Source organism: Ascaphus truei, chromosome 5, assembly GCF_040206685.1.
Source record: "Ascaphus truei isolate aAscTru1 chromosome 5, aAscTru1.hap1, whole genome shotgun sequence".
NCBI classification, from domain to species: domain Eukaryota; kingdom Metazoa; phylum Chordata; class Amphibia; order Anura; family Ascaphidae; genus Ascaphus; species Ascaphus truei.
This window is the reverse complement of record NC_134487.1, coordinates 4,018,599-4,035,060: the sequence shown is the minus strand read 5'-3', so window position 1 is coordinate 4,035,060 and position 16,462 is coordinate 4,018,599. Positions and strand designations below refer to the sequence as shown.

Below are 16,462 nucleotides of genomic sequence, written 5' to 3'. Positions count from 1 at the left end.
GTGTGGCAACGACGTGGAGAAGAGAGGCTGTAACCACAGGACCTGGGAGATCACTGGGGAGTCTGCATCCAGCAGTGGGGGAGACACGGGCTGGAGAGGATGGGATGTGGGAATGTGTGGGAGCGACGTGGAGAAGAGAGGCTGTAACCGCAGGACCTGGGAGATCACTGGGGAGACTTCATCCAGCAGTGGGGAGACACGAGCTGGAGAGGATGGGATGTGGGAATGTGTGGGAGCGACGTAGAGAAGAGAGGCTGTAACCGCAGGACCTGGGAGATCACTGGGGAGTCTGCATCCAGCAGTGGGGAGACACGGGCTGGAGAGGATGGGATGAGGGAATGTGTGGGAGCGACGTGGAGAAGAGAGGCTGTAACCGCAGGACCTGGGAGATCACTGGGGAGTCTGCATCCAGCAGTGGGGAGACACGGGCTGGGGAGGATGGGATGAGGGAATGTGTGGGAGCGACGTGGAGAAGAGAGGCTGTAACCGCAGGACCTGGGAGATCACTGGGGGGCTGCATCCAGCAGTGGGGAGACACGGGCTGGAGAGGATGGGATGTGGGAATGTGTGGGAGCGACGTGGAGAAGAGAGGCTGTAACCGCAGGACCTGGGAGATCACTGGGGAGGCTTCATCCAGCAGTGGGGAGACACGGGCTGGAGAGGATGGGATGAGGGAATGTGTGGGAGCGACGTGGAGAAGAGAGGCTGTAACCGCAGGACCTGGGAGATCACTGGGGAGACTTCATCCAGCAGTGGGGAGACACGGGCTGGAGAGGATGGGATGAGGGAATGTGTGGGAGCGACGTGGAGAAGAGAGGCTGTAACCGCAGGACCTGGGAGATCAGTGGGGAGGCTTCATCCAGCAGTGGGGAGACACGTGCTGGAGAGGGTGGGATGAGGGAATGTGTGGGAGCGACGTGGAGAAGAGAGGCTGTAACCGCACGACCTGGGGGATCACTGGGGAGGCTTCATCCAGCAGTGGGGAGACACGGGCTCGGGAAGATGGGATGAGGAATGTGTGGGAGCGACATGGAGAAGAGAGGCTGTAACCGCAGGACCTGGGAGATCACTGGGGAGACTTCATCCAGCAGTGGGGAGACACGGGCTGGGGAGGATGGGATGAGGGAATGTGTGGGAGCGACGTGGAGAAGAGAGTCTGTAACCGCAGGACCTGGGAGATCACTGGGGAGTCTGCATCCAGCAGTGGGGAGACACGGGCTGGAGAGGATGGGGTGAGGGAATGTGTGGGAGTGACGTGGAGAAGAGAGGCTGTAACCGCAGGACCTGGGAGATCACTGGGGAGTCTGCATCCAGCAGTGGGGAGACACGGGCTGGAGAGGATGGGATGAGGGAATGTGTGGGAGCGACGTGGAGAAGAGAGGCTGTAACCACAGGACCTGGGAGATCACTGGGGAGTCTGCATCCAGCAGTGGGGAGACACGGGCTGGAGAGGATGGGATGAGGGAATGTGTGGGAGCGACGTGGAGAAGAGAGGCTGTAACCGCAGGACCTGGGAGATCACTGGGGAGACTTCATCCAGCAGTGGGGAGACACGGGCTGGGGAGGATGGGATGAGGGAATGTGTGGGAGCGACGTGGAGAAGAGAGGCTGTAACCGCAGGACCTGGGAGATCACTGGGGAGACTTCATCCAGCAGTGGGGAGACACGGACTGGGGAGGATGGGATGAGGGAATGTGTGGGAGCGACGTGGAGAAGAGAGGTTGTAACCGCAGGACCTGGGAGATCACTGGGGAGTCTGCATCCAGCAGTGGGGAGACACGGGCTGGAGAGGATGGGATGTGGGAATGTGTGGGAGCGACGTGGAGAAGAGAGGCTGTAACCGCAGGACCTGGGAGATCACTGGGGATGCTTCATCCAGCAGTGGGGAGACACGGGCTGGGGAGGATGGGATGAGGGAATGTGTGGGAGCGACGTGGAGAAGAGAGGCTGTAACCGCAGGACCTGGGAGATCACTGGGGAGTCTGCATCCAGCAGTGGGGAGACACGGGCTGGAGAGGATGGGATGAGGGAATGTGTGGGAGCGACGTGGAGAAGAGAGGCTGTAACCGCAGGACCTGGGAGATCACTGGGGAGGCTTCATCCAGCAGTGGGGAGACACGGGCTGGAGAGGATGGGATGAGGGAATGTGTGGGAGCGACGTGGAGAAGAGAGGCTGTAACCGCAGGACCTGGGAGATCACTGGGGAGGCTTCATCCAGCAGTGGGGAGACACGTGCTGGAGAGGGTGGGATGAGGGAATGTGTGGGAGCGACGTGGAGAAGAGAGGCTGTAACCGCAGGACCTGGGAGATCACTGGGGAGGCTTCATCCAGCAGTGGGGAGACACGGGCTGGGGAGGATGGGATGAGGGAATGTGGGGGAGAGACGTGGAGAAGAGAGGCTGTAACCACAGGACCTGGGAGATCACTGGGGAGTCTGCATCCAGCAGTGGGGAGACACGGGCTGGAGAGGATGGGATGAGGGAATGTGTGGGAGCGACGTGGAGAAGAGAGGCTGTAACCGCAGGACCTGGGAGATCACTGGGGAGTCTGCATCCAGCAGTGGGGAGACACGGGCTGGAGAGGATGGGATGTGGGAATGTGTGGGAGCGACGTGGAGAAGAGAGGCTGTAACCGCAGGACCTGGGAGATCACTGGGGAGGCTTCATCCAGCAGTGGGGAGACACGGGCTGGAGAGGATGGGATGAGGGAATGTGTGGGAGCGACGTGGAGAAGAGAGGCTGTAACCGCAGGACCTGGGAGATCACTGGGGAGGCTTCATCCAGCAGTGGGGAGACACGTGCTGGAGAGGGTGGGATGAGGGAATGTGTGGGAGCGACGTGGAGAAGAGAGGCTGTAACCGCAGGACCTGGGAGATCACTGGGGAGGCTTCATCCAGCAGTGGGGAGACACGGGCTGGGGAGGATGGGATGAGGAAATGTGGGGGAGAGACGTGGAGAAGAGAGGCTGTAACCGCAGGACCTGGGAGATCACTGGGGAGTCTGCATCCAGCAGTGGGGAGACACGGGCTGGAGAGGATGGGATGTGGGAATGTGTGGGAGCGACGTGGAGAAGAGAGGCTGTAACCACAGGACCTGGGAGATCACTGGGGAGTCTGCATCCAGCAGTGGGGAGACACGGGCTGGAGAGGATGGGATGAGGGAATGTGTGGGAGCGACGTGGAGAAGAGAGGCTGTAACCGCAGGACCTGGGAGATCACTGGGGGTCTTCATCCAGCAGTGGGGAGACACGGGCTGGGGAGGATGGGATGAGGGAATGTGTGGGAGCGACGTGGAGAAGAGAGGCTGTAACCGCAGGACCTGGGAGATCACTGGGGAGTTTGCATTCAGCAGTGGGGAGACACGGGTTGGAGAGGATGGGATGAGGGAATGTGGGGGAGAGACGTGGAGAAGAGAGGCTGTAACCGCAGGACCTGGGAGATCACTGGGGAGTCTGCATCCAGCAGTGGGGAGACACGGGCTGGAGAGGATGGGATGAGGGAATGTGTGGGAGCGACGTGGAGAAGAGAGGATGTAACCGCAGGACCTGGGAGATCACTGGGGAGTCTGCAACCAGCAGTGGGGAGACACGGGCTGGGGAGGATGGGATGATGGAATGTGTGGGAGGGACGTGGAGAAGAGAGGCTGTAACCGCAGGACCTGGGAGATCACTGGGGAGTCTGCATCCAGCAGTGGGGAGAGAAGGGCTGGAGAAGATGGGATGAGGGAATGTGTGGGAGCGACGTGGAGAAGAGAGGCTGTAACCGCAGGACCTGGGAGATCACTGGGGAGTCTGCATCCAGCAGTGGGGAGAGACAGGCTGGAGAGGATGGGGTGAGGGAATGTGAGGGAGTGACGTGGAGAAGAGAGGCTGTAACCAGAGGACCTGGGAGATCACTGGGTAGTGTGCATCCAGCAGTGGGGAGACGGGCTGGAGAGGATGGGATGAGGGAATGTGTGGGAGCGACGTGGAGAAGAGAGGCTGTAACCGCAGGACCTGGGAGATCACTGGGGAGACTTCATCCAGCAGTGGGGAGACACGGGCTGGAGAGGATGGGATGAGGGAATGTGTGGGAGCGACGTGGAGAAGAGACGCTGTAACCGCAGGACCTGGGAGATCACTGAGGAGACTTCATCCAGCAGTGGGGAGACACGGGCTGGGGAGGATGGGATGAGGGAATGTGTGGGAGCGACGTGGAGAAGAGAGGCTGTAACCGCAGGACCTGGGGGATCACTGGGGAGTCTGCATCCAGCAGTGGGGAGACACGGGCTGGAGAGGATGGGATGAGGGAATGTGTGGGAACAACGTGGAGAAGAGAGGCTGTAACCGCAGGACCTGGGAGATTACTGGGGAGTCTGCATCCAGCAGTGGGGAGACACGGGCTGGGGAGGATGGGATGAGGGAATGTGTGGGAGCGACGTGGAGAAGAGAGGCTGTAACCGCAGGACCTGGGAGATCACTGGGGAGTCTGCATCCAGCAGTGGGGAGACACGGGCTGGAGAGGATGGGGTGAGGGAATGTGTGGGAGTGACGTGGAGAAGAGAGGCTGTAACCGCAGGACCTGGGAGATCACTGGGGAGGCTTCATCCAGCAGTGGGGAGACACGGGCTGGAGAGGATGGGATGAGGGAATGCGTGGGAGGGACGTGGAGAAGAGAGGCTGTAACCGCAGGACCTGGGAGATTACTGGGGAGGCTTCATCCAGCAGTGGGGGAAACACGGGGTGGAGAGGATGGGATGAGGGAATGTGTGGGAGCGACGTGGAGAAGAGAGGCTGTAACCGCAGTACCTGGGAGATCACTGGGGAGTCTGCATCCAGCAGTGGGGAGAGACAGGCTGGAGAGGATGGGATGAGGGAGTGTGTGGGAGCGACGTGGAGAAGAGAGGCTGTAACCAGAGGACCTGGGAGATCACTGGGGAGTCTGCATCCAGCAGTGGGGAGACACGGGCTGGAGAGGATGGGATGAGGGAATGTGTGGGAGCGACGTGGAGAAGAGAGGCTGTAACCGCAGGACCTGGGAGATCACTGGGGAGACTTCATCCAGCAGTGGGGAGACACGGGCTGGAGAGGATGGGATGAGGGAATGTGTGGGAGCGACGTGGAGAAGAGACGCTGTAACCGCAGGACCTGGGAGATCACTGAGGAGACTTCATCCAGCAGTGGGGAGACACGGGCTGGGGAGGATGGGATGAGGGAATGTGTGGGAGCGACGTGGAGAAGAGAGGCTGTAACCGCAGGACCTGGGGGATCACTGGGGAGTCTGCATCCAGCAGTGGGGAGACACGGGCAGGAGAGGATGGGATGAGGGAATGTGTGGGAGCGACGTGGAGAAGAGAGGCTGTAACCGCAGGACCTGGGAGATTACTGGGGAGTCTGCATCCAGCAGTGGGGAGACACGGGCTGGGGAGGATGGGATGAGGGAATGTGTGGGAGCGACGTGGAGAAGAGAGTCTGTAACCGCAGGACCTGGGAGATCACTGGGGAGTCTGCATCCAGCAGTGGGGAGACACGGGCTGGAGAGGATGGGGTGAGGGAATGTGTGGGAGTGACGTGGAGAAGAGAGGCTGTAACCGCAGGACCTGGGAGATCACTGGGGAGGCTTCATCCAGCAGTGGGGAGACATGGGCTGGAGAGGATGGGATGTGGGAATGTGTGGGAGAGACGTGGAGGAGAAGAGAGGCTGTAACCGCAGGACCTGGGAGATCATTGTGGAGTCTGCATCCAGCAGTGGGGAGACACGGGCTGGAGAGGATGGGATGAGGGAATGTGTGGGAGCGACGTGGAGGAGAAGAGAGGCTGTAACCGCAGGACCTGGGAGATCACTGGGGAGTCTGCATCCAGCAGTGGGGAGACACGGGCTGGAGAGGATGGGATGAGGGAATGTGTGGGAGCGACGTGGAGAAGAGAGGCTGTAACCGCAGGACCTGGGAGATCACTGGGGAGTCTGCATCCAGCAGTGGGGGAGACACGGGGTGGAGAGGATGGGATGAGGGAATGTGTGGGAGCGACATGGAGAAGAGAGGCTGTAACCGGAGGACCTGGGAGATCACTGGGGAGACACGGGCTGGAGAGGACACACACACCTTTTCCCGTCAGGATTTGACACGTTGTCTCCTGATCACTTTTACATTACAATATGTAGCTGCCTTTATTCCGCCTGTTAATTTTACCATTAGCCTGCCAGCATAACCCATGTTATAATATCACACTTCCACTCCATAGGTATACTTCCACTCCATAGGTATGCTTCCACTCCATAGGTATGCTTCCACTCCATAGGTATGCTTCCACTCCATAGGTATGCTTCCACTCCATAGGTATGCTTCCACTCCATAGGTATGCTTCCACTCCATAGGTATGCTTCCACTCCATAGGTATGCTTCCACTCCATAGGTATGCTTCCACTCCATAGGTATGCTTCCACTCCATAGGTATACTTCCACTCCATAGGTATACTTCCACTCCATAGGTATACTTCCACTCCATAGGTATACTTCCACTCCATAGGTATACTTCCACTCCATAGGTACGCTTCCACTCCATAGGTACGCTTCCACTCCATAGGTACACTTCCACTCCATAGGTACACTTCCACTCCATAGGTACACTTCCACTCCATAGGTACACTTCCACTCCATAGGTACACTTCCACTCCATAGGTACACTTCCACTCCATAGGTATACTTCCACTCCATAGGTACACTTCCACTCCATAGGTATGCTTCCACAGAGAAACAGCAGCGGTTCCAAACGCTGTAACTATCCGTGTGTCCAATGGAAGGTCTCACAGAACCCGTTCCCTTCCTCATTACTTTACCATGAGAGGGACTGAGAGCTGTATATAGAGGCTCAGCATGCCCTGGTCTGTCACGGATAGCTGTATACGGGGGCTCACCTGTATCTCAGTGGGAACATGATGGCCAGCAGGGCCCTGCACCCCTCAGTCAGACGCTGGTAACTCCGGGACAGAAAGAGGATTTTGTGCTCGGTGAGAGCCGCACAGAACAGGCACAGTACGTTGGTGATACCTGGAGAGGCAGACACCGGCAGGGGGAGAGAGGGGAGAGAGTCAGGCACCGGCAGGGGGAGAGAGGGAGAGAGTCAGGCACCGGCAGGGGGAGAGAGGGAGAGAGTCAGGCACCGGCAGGGAGGAGAGAGGGAGAGAGTCAGGCACCGGCAGGGGGAGAGAGGGAGAGAGTCAGGCACCGGCAGGGAGGAGAGAGGGAGAGAGTCAGGCACCGGCAGGGAGGAGAGAGGGAGAGAGTCAGGCTCCGGCAGGGGGAGAGAGGGAGAGAGTCAGGCACCGGCAGGGGGAGAGAGGGAGAGAGTCAGGCACCGGCAGGGGGAGAGAGGGAGAGAGTCAGGCACCGGCAGGGAGGAGAGAGGGAGAGAGTCAGGCACCGGCAGGGGGAGAGAGGGAGAGAGTCAGGCACCGGCAGGGAGGAGAGAGGGAGAGAGTCAGGCACCGGCAGGGGGAGAGAGGGAGAGAGTCAGGCACCGGCAGGGGGAGAGAGGGAGAGAGTCAGGCACCGGCAGGGGGAGAGAGGGAGAGAGTCAGGCACCGGCAGGGAGGAGAGAGGGAGAGAGTCAGGCACCGGCAGGGAGGAGAGAGGGAGAGAGTCAGGCACCGGCAGGGAGGAGAGAGGGAGAGAGTCAGGCACCGGCAGGGGGAGAGAGGGAGAGAGTCAGGCACCGGCAGGGAGGAGAGAGGGAGAGAGTCAGGCACCGGCAGGGGGAGAGAGGGAGAGAGTCAGGCACCGGCAGGGGGAGAGAGGGAGAGAGTCAGGCACCGGCAGGGAGGAGAGAGGGAGAGAGTCAGGCACCGGCAGGGAGGAGAGAGGGAGAGAGTCAGGCACCGGCAGGGGGAGAGAGGGAGAGAGTCAGGCACCGGCAGGGGGAGAGAGGGAGAGAGTCAGGCACCGGCAGGGAGGAGAGAGGGAGAGAGTCAGGCACCGGCAGGGGGAGAGAGGGAGAGAGTCAGGCACCGGCAGGGAGGAGAGAGGGAGAGAGTCAGGCACCGGCAGGGAGGAGAGAGGGAGAGAGTCAGGCACCGGCAGGGGGAGAGAGGGAGAGAGTCAGGCACCGGCAGGGAGGAGAGAGGGAGAGAGTCAGGCACCGGCAGGGAGGAGAGAGGGAGAGAGTCAGGCACCGGCAGGGGGAGAGAGGGAGAGAGTCAGGCACCGGCAGGGGGAGAGAGGGAGAGAGTCAGGCACCGGCAGGGGGAGAGAGGGAGAGAGTCAGACACCGGCAGGGAGGAGAGAGGGAGAGAGTCAGGCACCGGCAGGGGGAGAGAGGGAGAGAGTCAGGCACCGGCAGGGGGAGAGAGGGAGAGAGTCAGGCACCGGCAGGGAGGAGAGAGGGAGAGAGTCCGGCACCGGCAGGGAGGAGAGAGGGAGAGAGTCAGGCACCGGCAGGGAGGAGAGAGAGAGTCAGGCACCGGCAGGGGGAGAGAGGGAGAGAGTCAGGCACCGGCAGGGAGGAGAGAGGGAGAGAGTCAGGCACCGGCAGGGAGGAGAGAGGGAGAGAGTCAGGCACCGGCAGGGTGAGAGAGGGAGAGAGTCAGGCACCGGCAGGGGGAGAGAGGGAGGGAGTCAGGCACCGGCAGGGGGAGAGAGGGAGAGAGTCAGGCACCGGCAGGGGGAGAGAGGGAGAGAGTCAGGCACCGGCAGAGAGGAGAGAGAGAGTCAGGCACCGGCAGGGAGGAGAGAGGGAGAGAGTCCGGAACCGGCAGGGAGGAGAGAGGGAGAGAGTCAGGCACCGGCAGGGAGGAGAGAGAGAGTCAGGCACCGGCAGGGGGAGAGAGGGAGAGAGTCAGGCACCGGCAGGGAGGAGAGAGGGAGAGAGTCAGGCACCGGCAGGGAGGAGAGAGGGAGAGAGTCAGGCACCGGCAGGGGGAGAGAGGGAGAGAGTCAGGCACCGGCAGGGGGAGAGAGGGAGAGAGTCCGGCACCGGCAGGGGGAGAGAGGGAGAGAGTCAGGCACCGGCAGGGAGGAGAGAGGGAGAGAGTCAGGCACCGGCAGGGAGGAGAGAGGGAGAGAGTCAGGCACCGGCAGGGAGGAGAGAGGGAGAGAGGGAGAGAGTCAGGCACCGGCTGGGGGAGAGAGGGAGAGAGTCAGGCACCGGCAGGGAGGAGAGAGGGAGAGAGTCAGGCACCGGCAGGGAGGAGAGAGGGAGAGAGTCAGGCACCGGCAGGGACGAGAGAGGGAGAGAGTCAGGCACCGGCAGGGAGGAGAGAGGGAGAGAGTCCGGCACCGGCAGGGAGGAGAGAGGGAGAGAGTCAGGCACCGGCAGGGAGGAGAGAGGGAGAGAGTCAGGCACCGGCTGGGGGAGAGAGGGAGAGAGTCAGGCACCGGCAGGGAGGAGAGAGGGAGAGAGTCAGGCACCGGCTGGGGGAGAGAGGGAGAGAGTCAGGCACCGGCAGGGGGAGAGAGAGAGTCAGGCACCGGCAGGGGGAGAGAGGGAGAGAGTCAGGCACTGGCAGGGGGAGAGAGGGAGAGAGTCAGACACCGGCAGGGGGAGAGAGGGAGAGAGTCAGGCACGGCAGGGGGAGAGAGGGAGAGAGTCCGGCACCGGCAGGGGGAGAGAGGGAGAGAGTCAGGCACCGGCAGGGAGGAGAGAGGGAGAGAGTCCGGCACCGGCAGGGAGGAGAGAGGGAGAGAGTCAGGCACCGGCAGGGGGAGAGAGGGAGAGAGTCAGGCACCGGCAGGGAGGAGAGAGGGAGAGAGTCAGGCACCGGCAGGGAGGAGAGAGGGAGAGAGTCAGGCACCGGCAGGGAGGAGAGAGGGAGAGAGTCAGACACCGACAGGGGGAGAGAGGGAGAGAGTCCGGCACTGGCAGGGAGGAGAGAGGGAGAGAGTCAGGCACCGGCAGGGAGGAGAGAGGGAGAGAGTCAGGCACCGGCAGGGAGAGAGAGGGAGAGAGTCAGGCACCGGCAGGGAGGAGAGAGGGAGAGAGTCCGGCACCGGCAGGGGGAGAGAGGGAGAGAGTCCGGTACTGGCAGGGAGGAGAGAGGGAGAGAGTCCGGCACCGGCAGGGGGAGAGAGGGAGAGAGTCCGACACCGGCAGGGAGGAGAGAGGGAGAGAGTCCGGCACCGGCAGGGGGAGAGAGGGAGAGAGTCAGGCACCGGCAGGGGGAGAGAGGGAGAGAGTCAGGCACCGGCAGGGAGGAGAGAGGGAGAGAGTCAGGCACCGGCAGGGGGAGAGAGGGAGAGAGGGAGAGAGTCCGGCATCGGCAGGGAGGAGAGAGAGAGAGAGTCAGGCACCGGCAGGGGGAGAGAGGGAGAGAGTCCGGCACCGGCAGGGAGGAGAGAGGGAGAGAGTCAGGCACCGGCAGGGAGGAGAGAGGGAGAGAGTCCGGCACCGGCAGGGGGAGAGAGGGAGAGAGTCCGGCACCGGCAGGGAGGAGAGAGAGAGGGCGAGAGAGAGTCCGGCACTGGGAGGGAGGAGAGAGGGAGAGAGTCAGGCACCGGCAGGGAGGAGAGAGGGAGAGAGTCAGGCACCGACAGGGAGGAGAGAGGGAGAGAGTCAGGCATCGGCAGGGAGGAGAGAGGGAGAGAGTCAGGCATCGGCAGGGAGGAGAGAGGGAGAGAGTCAGGCACCGGCAGGGGGAGAGAGGGAGAGAGTCAGGCACCGGCAGGGAGGAGAGAGGGAGAGAGTCAGGCACCGGCAGGGAGGAGAGAGGGAGAGAGTCAGGCACCGACAGGGTGAGAGAGAGAGTCCGGCACCGGCAGGGTGAGAGAGAGAGTCCGGCACCGGCAGGGTGAGAGAGAGAGTCCGGCACCAGCAGGGTGAGAGAGAGAGTCCGGCACCGACAAGGGGAGAGCGAGAGTCCGGCACCGACAGGGGGAGAGAGAGAGTCCGGCACCGGCAGGGTGAGAGAGAGAGTCCGGCACCGGCAGGGAGAGAGTCAGGCACCGGCAGGGGTGAGAGAGAGAGTCAGGCACCGGCAGGGAGAGAGTCAGGCACCGGCAGGGGTGAGAGAGAGAGTCAGGCACCGGCAGGGAGAGAGTCAGGCACCGGCAGGGAGGAGAGAGAGAGTCAGGCACCAGCAGAGAGGCGAGAGAGAGTCAGGCACCGGCAGGGAGATAGTCAGGCACTGGCAGGGGGGAGAGAGAGAGTCAGGCACTGGCAGGGGGCTGAGAGAGAGTCAGGCACCGACAGGGAGAGAGTTAGGCACTGGCAGGGGGGAGAGAGGGAGAGAGTCCGGCACTGGGAGGGAGGAGAGAGGGAGAGAGTCCGGGACTGGCAGGGAGGAGAGAGGGAGAGAGTCAGGCACCGGCAGGGAGGAGAGAGGGAGAGAGTCCGGCACCGGCAGGGGGAGAGAGGGAGAGAGTCAGGCACCGGCAGGGAGGAGAGAGAGAGGGCGAGAGAGAGTCCGGCACTGGGAGGGAGGAGAGAGGGAGAGAGTCAGGCACCGGCAGGGAGGAGAGAGGGAGAGAGTCAGGCACCGACAGGGAGGAGAGAGGGAGAGAGTCAGGCACCGACAGGGAGGAGAGAGGGAGAGAGTCAGGCATCGGCAGGGAGGAGAGAGGGAGAGAGTCAGGCACCGGCAGGGGGAGGGAGAGAGAGAGTCAGGCACCGACAGGGGGAGGGAGAGAGTCAGGCACAGGCAGGGAGGAGAGAGGGAGAGAGTCAGGCACCGGCAGGGGGAGAGAGGGAGAGAGTCAGGCACCGGCAGGGAGGAGAGAGGGAGAGAGTCAGGCACCGGCAGGGAGGAGAGAGGGAGAGAGTCAGGCACCGGCAGGGGGAGAGAGGGAGAGAGTCAGGCACCGACAGGGTGAGAGAGAGAGTCCGGCACCGGCAGGGTGAGAGAGAGAGTCCGGCACCGGCAGCGTGAGAGAGAGAGTCCGGCACCGGCAGGGTGAGAGAGAGAGTCCGGCACCGACAAGGGGAGAGAGAGAGTCCGGCACCGACATGGGGAGAGAGAGAGTCCGGCACCGGCAGGGTGAGAGAGAGAGTCCGGCACCGACAAGGGGAGAGAGAGAGTCCGGCACCGACAGGGGGAGAGAGAGAGTCCGGCACCGACAGGGGGAGAGAGAGAGTCCGGCACCGACAGGGAGAGAGAGAGTCAGGCAGCGACAGGGGGAGAGAGAGTCAGGCAGCGACAGGGGGAGAGAGAGTCAGGCACCGACAGGGAGAGAGAGAGAGTCAGGCACCGACAGGGGGAGAGAGAGAGAGTCAGGCACCGACAGGGGGAGAGAGAGAGAGTCAGACACCGGCAGGGAGGTGAGAGAGAGAGTCAGGCACCGGCAGGGAGGTGAGAGTGTCAGGCACCGGCAGGGAGAGAGAGAGTCAGGCACCGGCAGGGAGGTGAGAGAGAGTGTCAGGCACTAGCAGGGAGGTGAGAGAGAGTCAGGCACCGGCAGGGAGGTGAGAGAGAGAGAGTCAGGCACCGACAGGGAGGCAAGAGAGAGTCAGGCACCGGCAGGGAGAGAGTCAGGCACCGGCAGGGAGGCAAGAGAGAGTCAGGCACTGGCAGGGAGAGAGTCAGGCACCGGCAGGGAGGTGAGAGAGAGTCAGGCACCGGCAGGGAGAGAGTCAGGCACCGGCAGGGAGGCAAGAGAGAGTTAGGCACCGGCAGGGAGGTGAGAGTCAGGCACCGACAGGGACGAGAGAGAGAGAGAGTCAGGCACCGGCAGGGAGATGAGAGAGAGAGAGTCAGGCACCGACAGGGAGGCAAGAGAGAGTTAGACACCGGCAGGGAGGTGAGAGTCAGGCACCGGCAGGGACGAGAGAGAGAGAGAGTCGGGCACCGGCAGAGAGGCAAGAGAGAGAGTCAGGCACCGGCAGGGAGAGAGTCAGGCACCGGCAGGGAGGTGAGAGAGAGTCAGGCACCGGCAGGGAGAGAGTCAGGCACCGGCAGGGAGGTGAGAGAGAGTCAGGCACAGGCAAGAGAGAGTCAGGCACCGGCAGGGAGAGAGTCAGGCACCGGCAGGGGGAGAGAGAGAGTCAGGCACCGGCAGGGAGAGAGTCAGGCACCGGCAGGGGTGAGAGAGAGAGTCAGGCACCGGCAGGGAGAGAGTCAGGCACCGGCAGGGGTGAGAGAGAGAGTCAGGCACCGGCAGGGAGAGAGTCAGGCACCGGCAGGGAGGAGAGAGGGAGTCAGGCACCAGCAGAGAGGCGAGAGAGAGTCAGGCACCGGCAGGGAGAGAGTCAGGCACTGGCAGGGGGGAGAGAGAGAGTCAGGCACTGGCAGGGAGAGAGTCAGGCACTGGCAGGGGGCTGAGAGAGAGTCAGGCACCGACAGGGAGAGAGTTAGGCACTGGCAGGGGGGAGAGAGGGAGAGAGTCCGGCACTGGGAGGGAGGAGAGAGGGAGAGAGTCCGGGACTGGCAGGGAGGAGAGAGGGAGAGAGTCAGGCACCGGCAGGGAGGAGAGAGGGAGAGAGTCAGGCACCGGCAGGGAGGAGAGAGGGAGAGAGTCAGGCACCGGCAGGGAGAGAGAGGGAGAGAGTCAGGCACCGGCAGGGAGGAGAGAGGGAGAGAGTCCGGGACTGGCAGGGAGGAGGGAGGGAGAGAGTCCGGCACCGGCAGGGAGGAGAGAGGGAGAGAGTCCGGCACCGGCAGGGAGGAGAGAGGGAGAGAGTCCGGCACCGACAGGGGGGAGAGAGGGAGAGAGTCAGGCACCGGCAGGGGGAGAGAGGGAGAGAGTCAGGCACTGGCAGGGAGGAGAGAGGCAGAGAGTCAGGCACCGGCAGGGAGGAGAGAGGGAGAGAGTCAGGCACCGGCAGGGGGAGAGAGGGAGAGAGTCAGGCACCGGCAGGGGGAGAGAGGGAGAGAGTCAGGCACCGGCAGGGAGGAGAGAGGGAGAGAGTCAGGCACCGGCAGGGGGAGAGAGGGAGAGAGTCAGGCACCGGCAGGGAGGAGAGAGGGAGAGAGTCAGGCACCGGCAGGGAGGAGAGAGGGAGAGAGTCCGGCACCGGCAGGGGGAGAGAGGGAGAGAGTCCGGTACTGGCAGGGAGGAGAGAGGGAGAGAGTCCGGCACCGGCAGGGGGAGAGAGGGAGAGAGTCCGGCACTGGCAGGGAGGAGAGAGGGAGAGAGTCAGGCACCGGCAGGGAGGAGAGAGGGAGAGAGTCAGGCACCGGCAGGGAGAGAGAGGGAGAGAGTCAGGCACCGGCAGGGAGGAGAGAGGGAGAGAGTCCGGCACCGGCAGGGGGAGAGAGGGAGAGAGTCCGGTACTGGCAGGGAGGAGAGAGGGAGAGAGTCCGGCACCGGCAGGGGGAGAGAGGGAGAGAGTCCGACACCGGCAGGGAGGAGAGAGGGAGAGAGTCCGGCACCGGCAGGGGGAGAGAGGGAGAGAGTCAGGCACCGGCAGGGGGAGAGAGGGAGAGAGTCAGGCACCGGCAGGGAGGAGAGAGGGAGAGAGTCAGGCACCGGCAGGGGGAGAGAGGGAGAGAGGGAGAGAGTCCGGCATCGGCAGGGAGGAGAGAGAGAGAGAGTCAGGCACCGGCAGGGGGAGAGAGGGAGAGAGTCCGGCACCGGCAGGGAGGAGAGAGGGAGAGAGTCAGGCACCGGCAGGGAGGAGAGAGGGAGAGAGTCCGGCACCGGCAGGGGGAGAGAGGGAGAGAGTCCGGCACCGGCAGGGAGGAGAGAGAGAGGGCGAGAGAGAGTCCGGCACTGGGAGGGAGGAGAGAGGGAGAGAGTCAGGCACCGGCAGGGAGGAGAGAGGGAGAGAGTCAGGCACCGACAGGGAGGAGAGAGGGAGAGAGTCAGGCACCGACAGGGAGGAGAGAGGGAGAGAGTCAGGCATCGGCAGGGAGGAGAGAGGGAGAGAGTCAGGCATCGGCAGGGAGGAGAGAGGGAGAGAGTCAGGCACCGGCAGGGGGAGAGAGGGAGAGAGTCAGGCACCGGCAGGGAGGAGAGAGGGAGAGAGTCAGGCACTGGCAGGAAGCCGAGAGAGTCAGGCAACGGCAGGGAGCTTAGAGAGAGAGTCCGGCACCGCAGGGGGAGAGAGAGAGTCCGGCACCGGCATGGTGAGAGAGAGAGTCCGGCACCGACAAGGGGAGAGAGAGAGTCCCACCGACAGGGGGAGAGAGAGAGTCCGGCACCAACAGGGAGAAGCGAGAGAGTCAGGCACCGACAGGGGGAGAGAGAGTCAGGCACCGACAGGGAGAGAGAGAGAGTCAGGCACCGACAGGGAGAGAGAGAGAGTCAGGCACCGACAGGGGGAGAGAGAGAGAGTCAGGCACCGGCAGGGGGAGAGAGAGAGAGTCAGGCACCGGCAGGGAGGAGAGAGTCAGGCACCGACAGGGGGAGAGAGAGAGAGTCAGGCACCGGCAGGGGGAGAGAGAGAGAGTCAGGCACCGGCAGGGAGGTGAGAGTGTCAGGCACCGGCAGGGAGGAGAGAGAGAGAGTCAGGCACCGGCAGGGAGAGAGAGAGTCAGGCACCGGCAGGGAGGTGAGAGAGAGTGTCAGGCACTAGCAGGGAGGTGAGAGAGAGTCAGGCACCGGCAGGGAGGTGAGAGAGAGAGTCAGGCACCGACAGGGAGGCAAGAGAGAGTCAGGCACCGGCAGGGAGAGAGTCAGGCACCGGCAGGGAGGTGAGAGAGAGTCAGGGCACCGGCAGGGAGAGAGTCAGGCAGTGGCAGGGAGAGAGTCAGGCACCGGCAGGAGGCAAGAGAGTCAGGCACCGGCAGGGAGATGAGAGAGAGAGAGTCAGGCACCGACAGGGAGGCAAGAGAGAGTTAGGCACTGGCAGGGACGAGAGAGAGAGAGTCAGGCACCGGCAGAGAGGCAAGAGAGAGAGTCAGGCACCGGCAGGGAGAGTCAGGCACTGGCAGGGACAGAGAGAGAGTCAGGCACCGGCAGAGAGGCAAGAGAGAGAGTCAGGCACCGGCAGGGTGAGAGTCAGGCACCGCAGGGACGAGAAAGAGAGAGAGTCAGGCACCGGCAGAGAGGCAAGAGAGAGAGTCAGGCACCGGCAGGGAGAGAGTCAGGCACCGGCAGGGAGGTGAGAGAGAGTCAGGCACCGGCAGGGAGAGAGTCAGGCACCGGCAGGGAGGTGAGAGAGAGTCAGGCACCGGCAGGGAGAGAGTCAGGCACCGGCAGAGAGGCAAGAGAGAGAGTCAGGCACCGGCAGGGAGAGAGTCAGGCACCGGCAGGGGTGAGAGAGAGAGTCAGGCACTGGCAGGGAGAGAGTCAGGCACTGGCAGGGGGGAGAGAGAGAGTCAGGCACCGGCAGGAGGGAGAGAGTCAGGCACCGGCAGGGAGGCCAGAGTCAGGCACCGGCAGGGACAAGAGAGAGAGAGTCAGAACCAGCAGAGAGGCGAGAGAGAGAGAGTCAGGCACCAGCAGAGAGGCGAGAGAGAGAGAGAGAGAGAGAGTCAGGCACCGGCAGGGAGAGAGTCAGGCACTGGCAGGGGGGAGAGAGAGTCAGGCACCGGCAGGGAGAGAGTAAGGCACTGGCAGGGGGGAGAGAGAGAGTCAGGCACTGGCAGGGAGAGAGTTAGGCACTGGCAGGGGGGAGA

The 16,462-nt window shown here is 63.2% G+C and overlaps 1 protein-coding gene across 1 annotated transcript in view; it reads right to left on the bottom strand.

Moving 5' to 3' along the window:
* SBF1 (SET binding factor 1) overlaps positions 1-16,462 on the bottom strand; it is a 332,728-nt gene that overhangs the window by 226,403 nt on the left and 89,863 nt on the right. Inside the window, 1 exon segment of the mRNA XM_075598895.1 lies at positions 6,893-7,025. Coding sequence (XP_075455010.1) covers positions 6,893-7,025 — 133 coding nt within the window.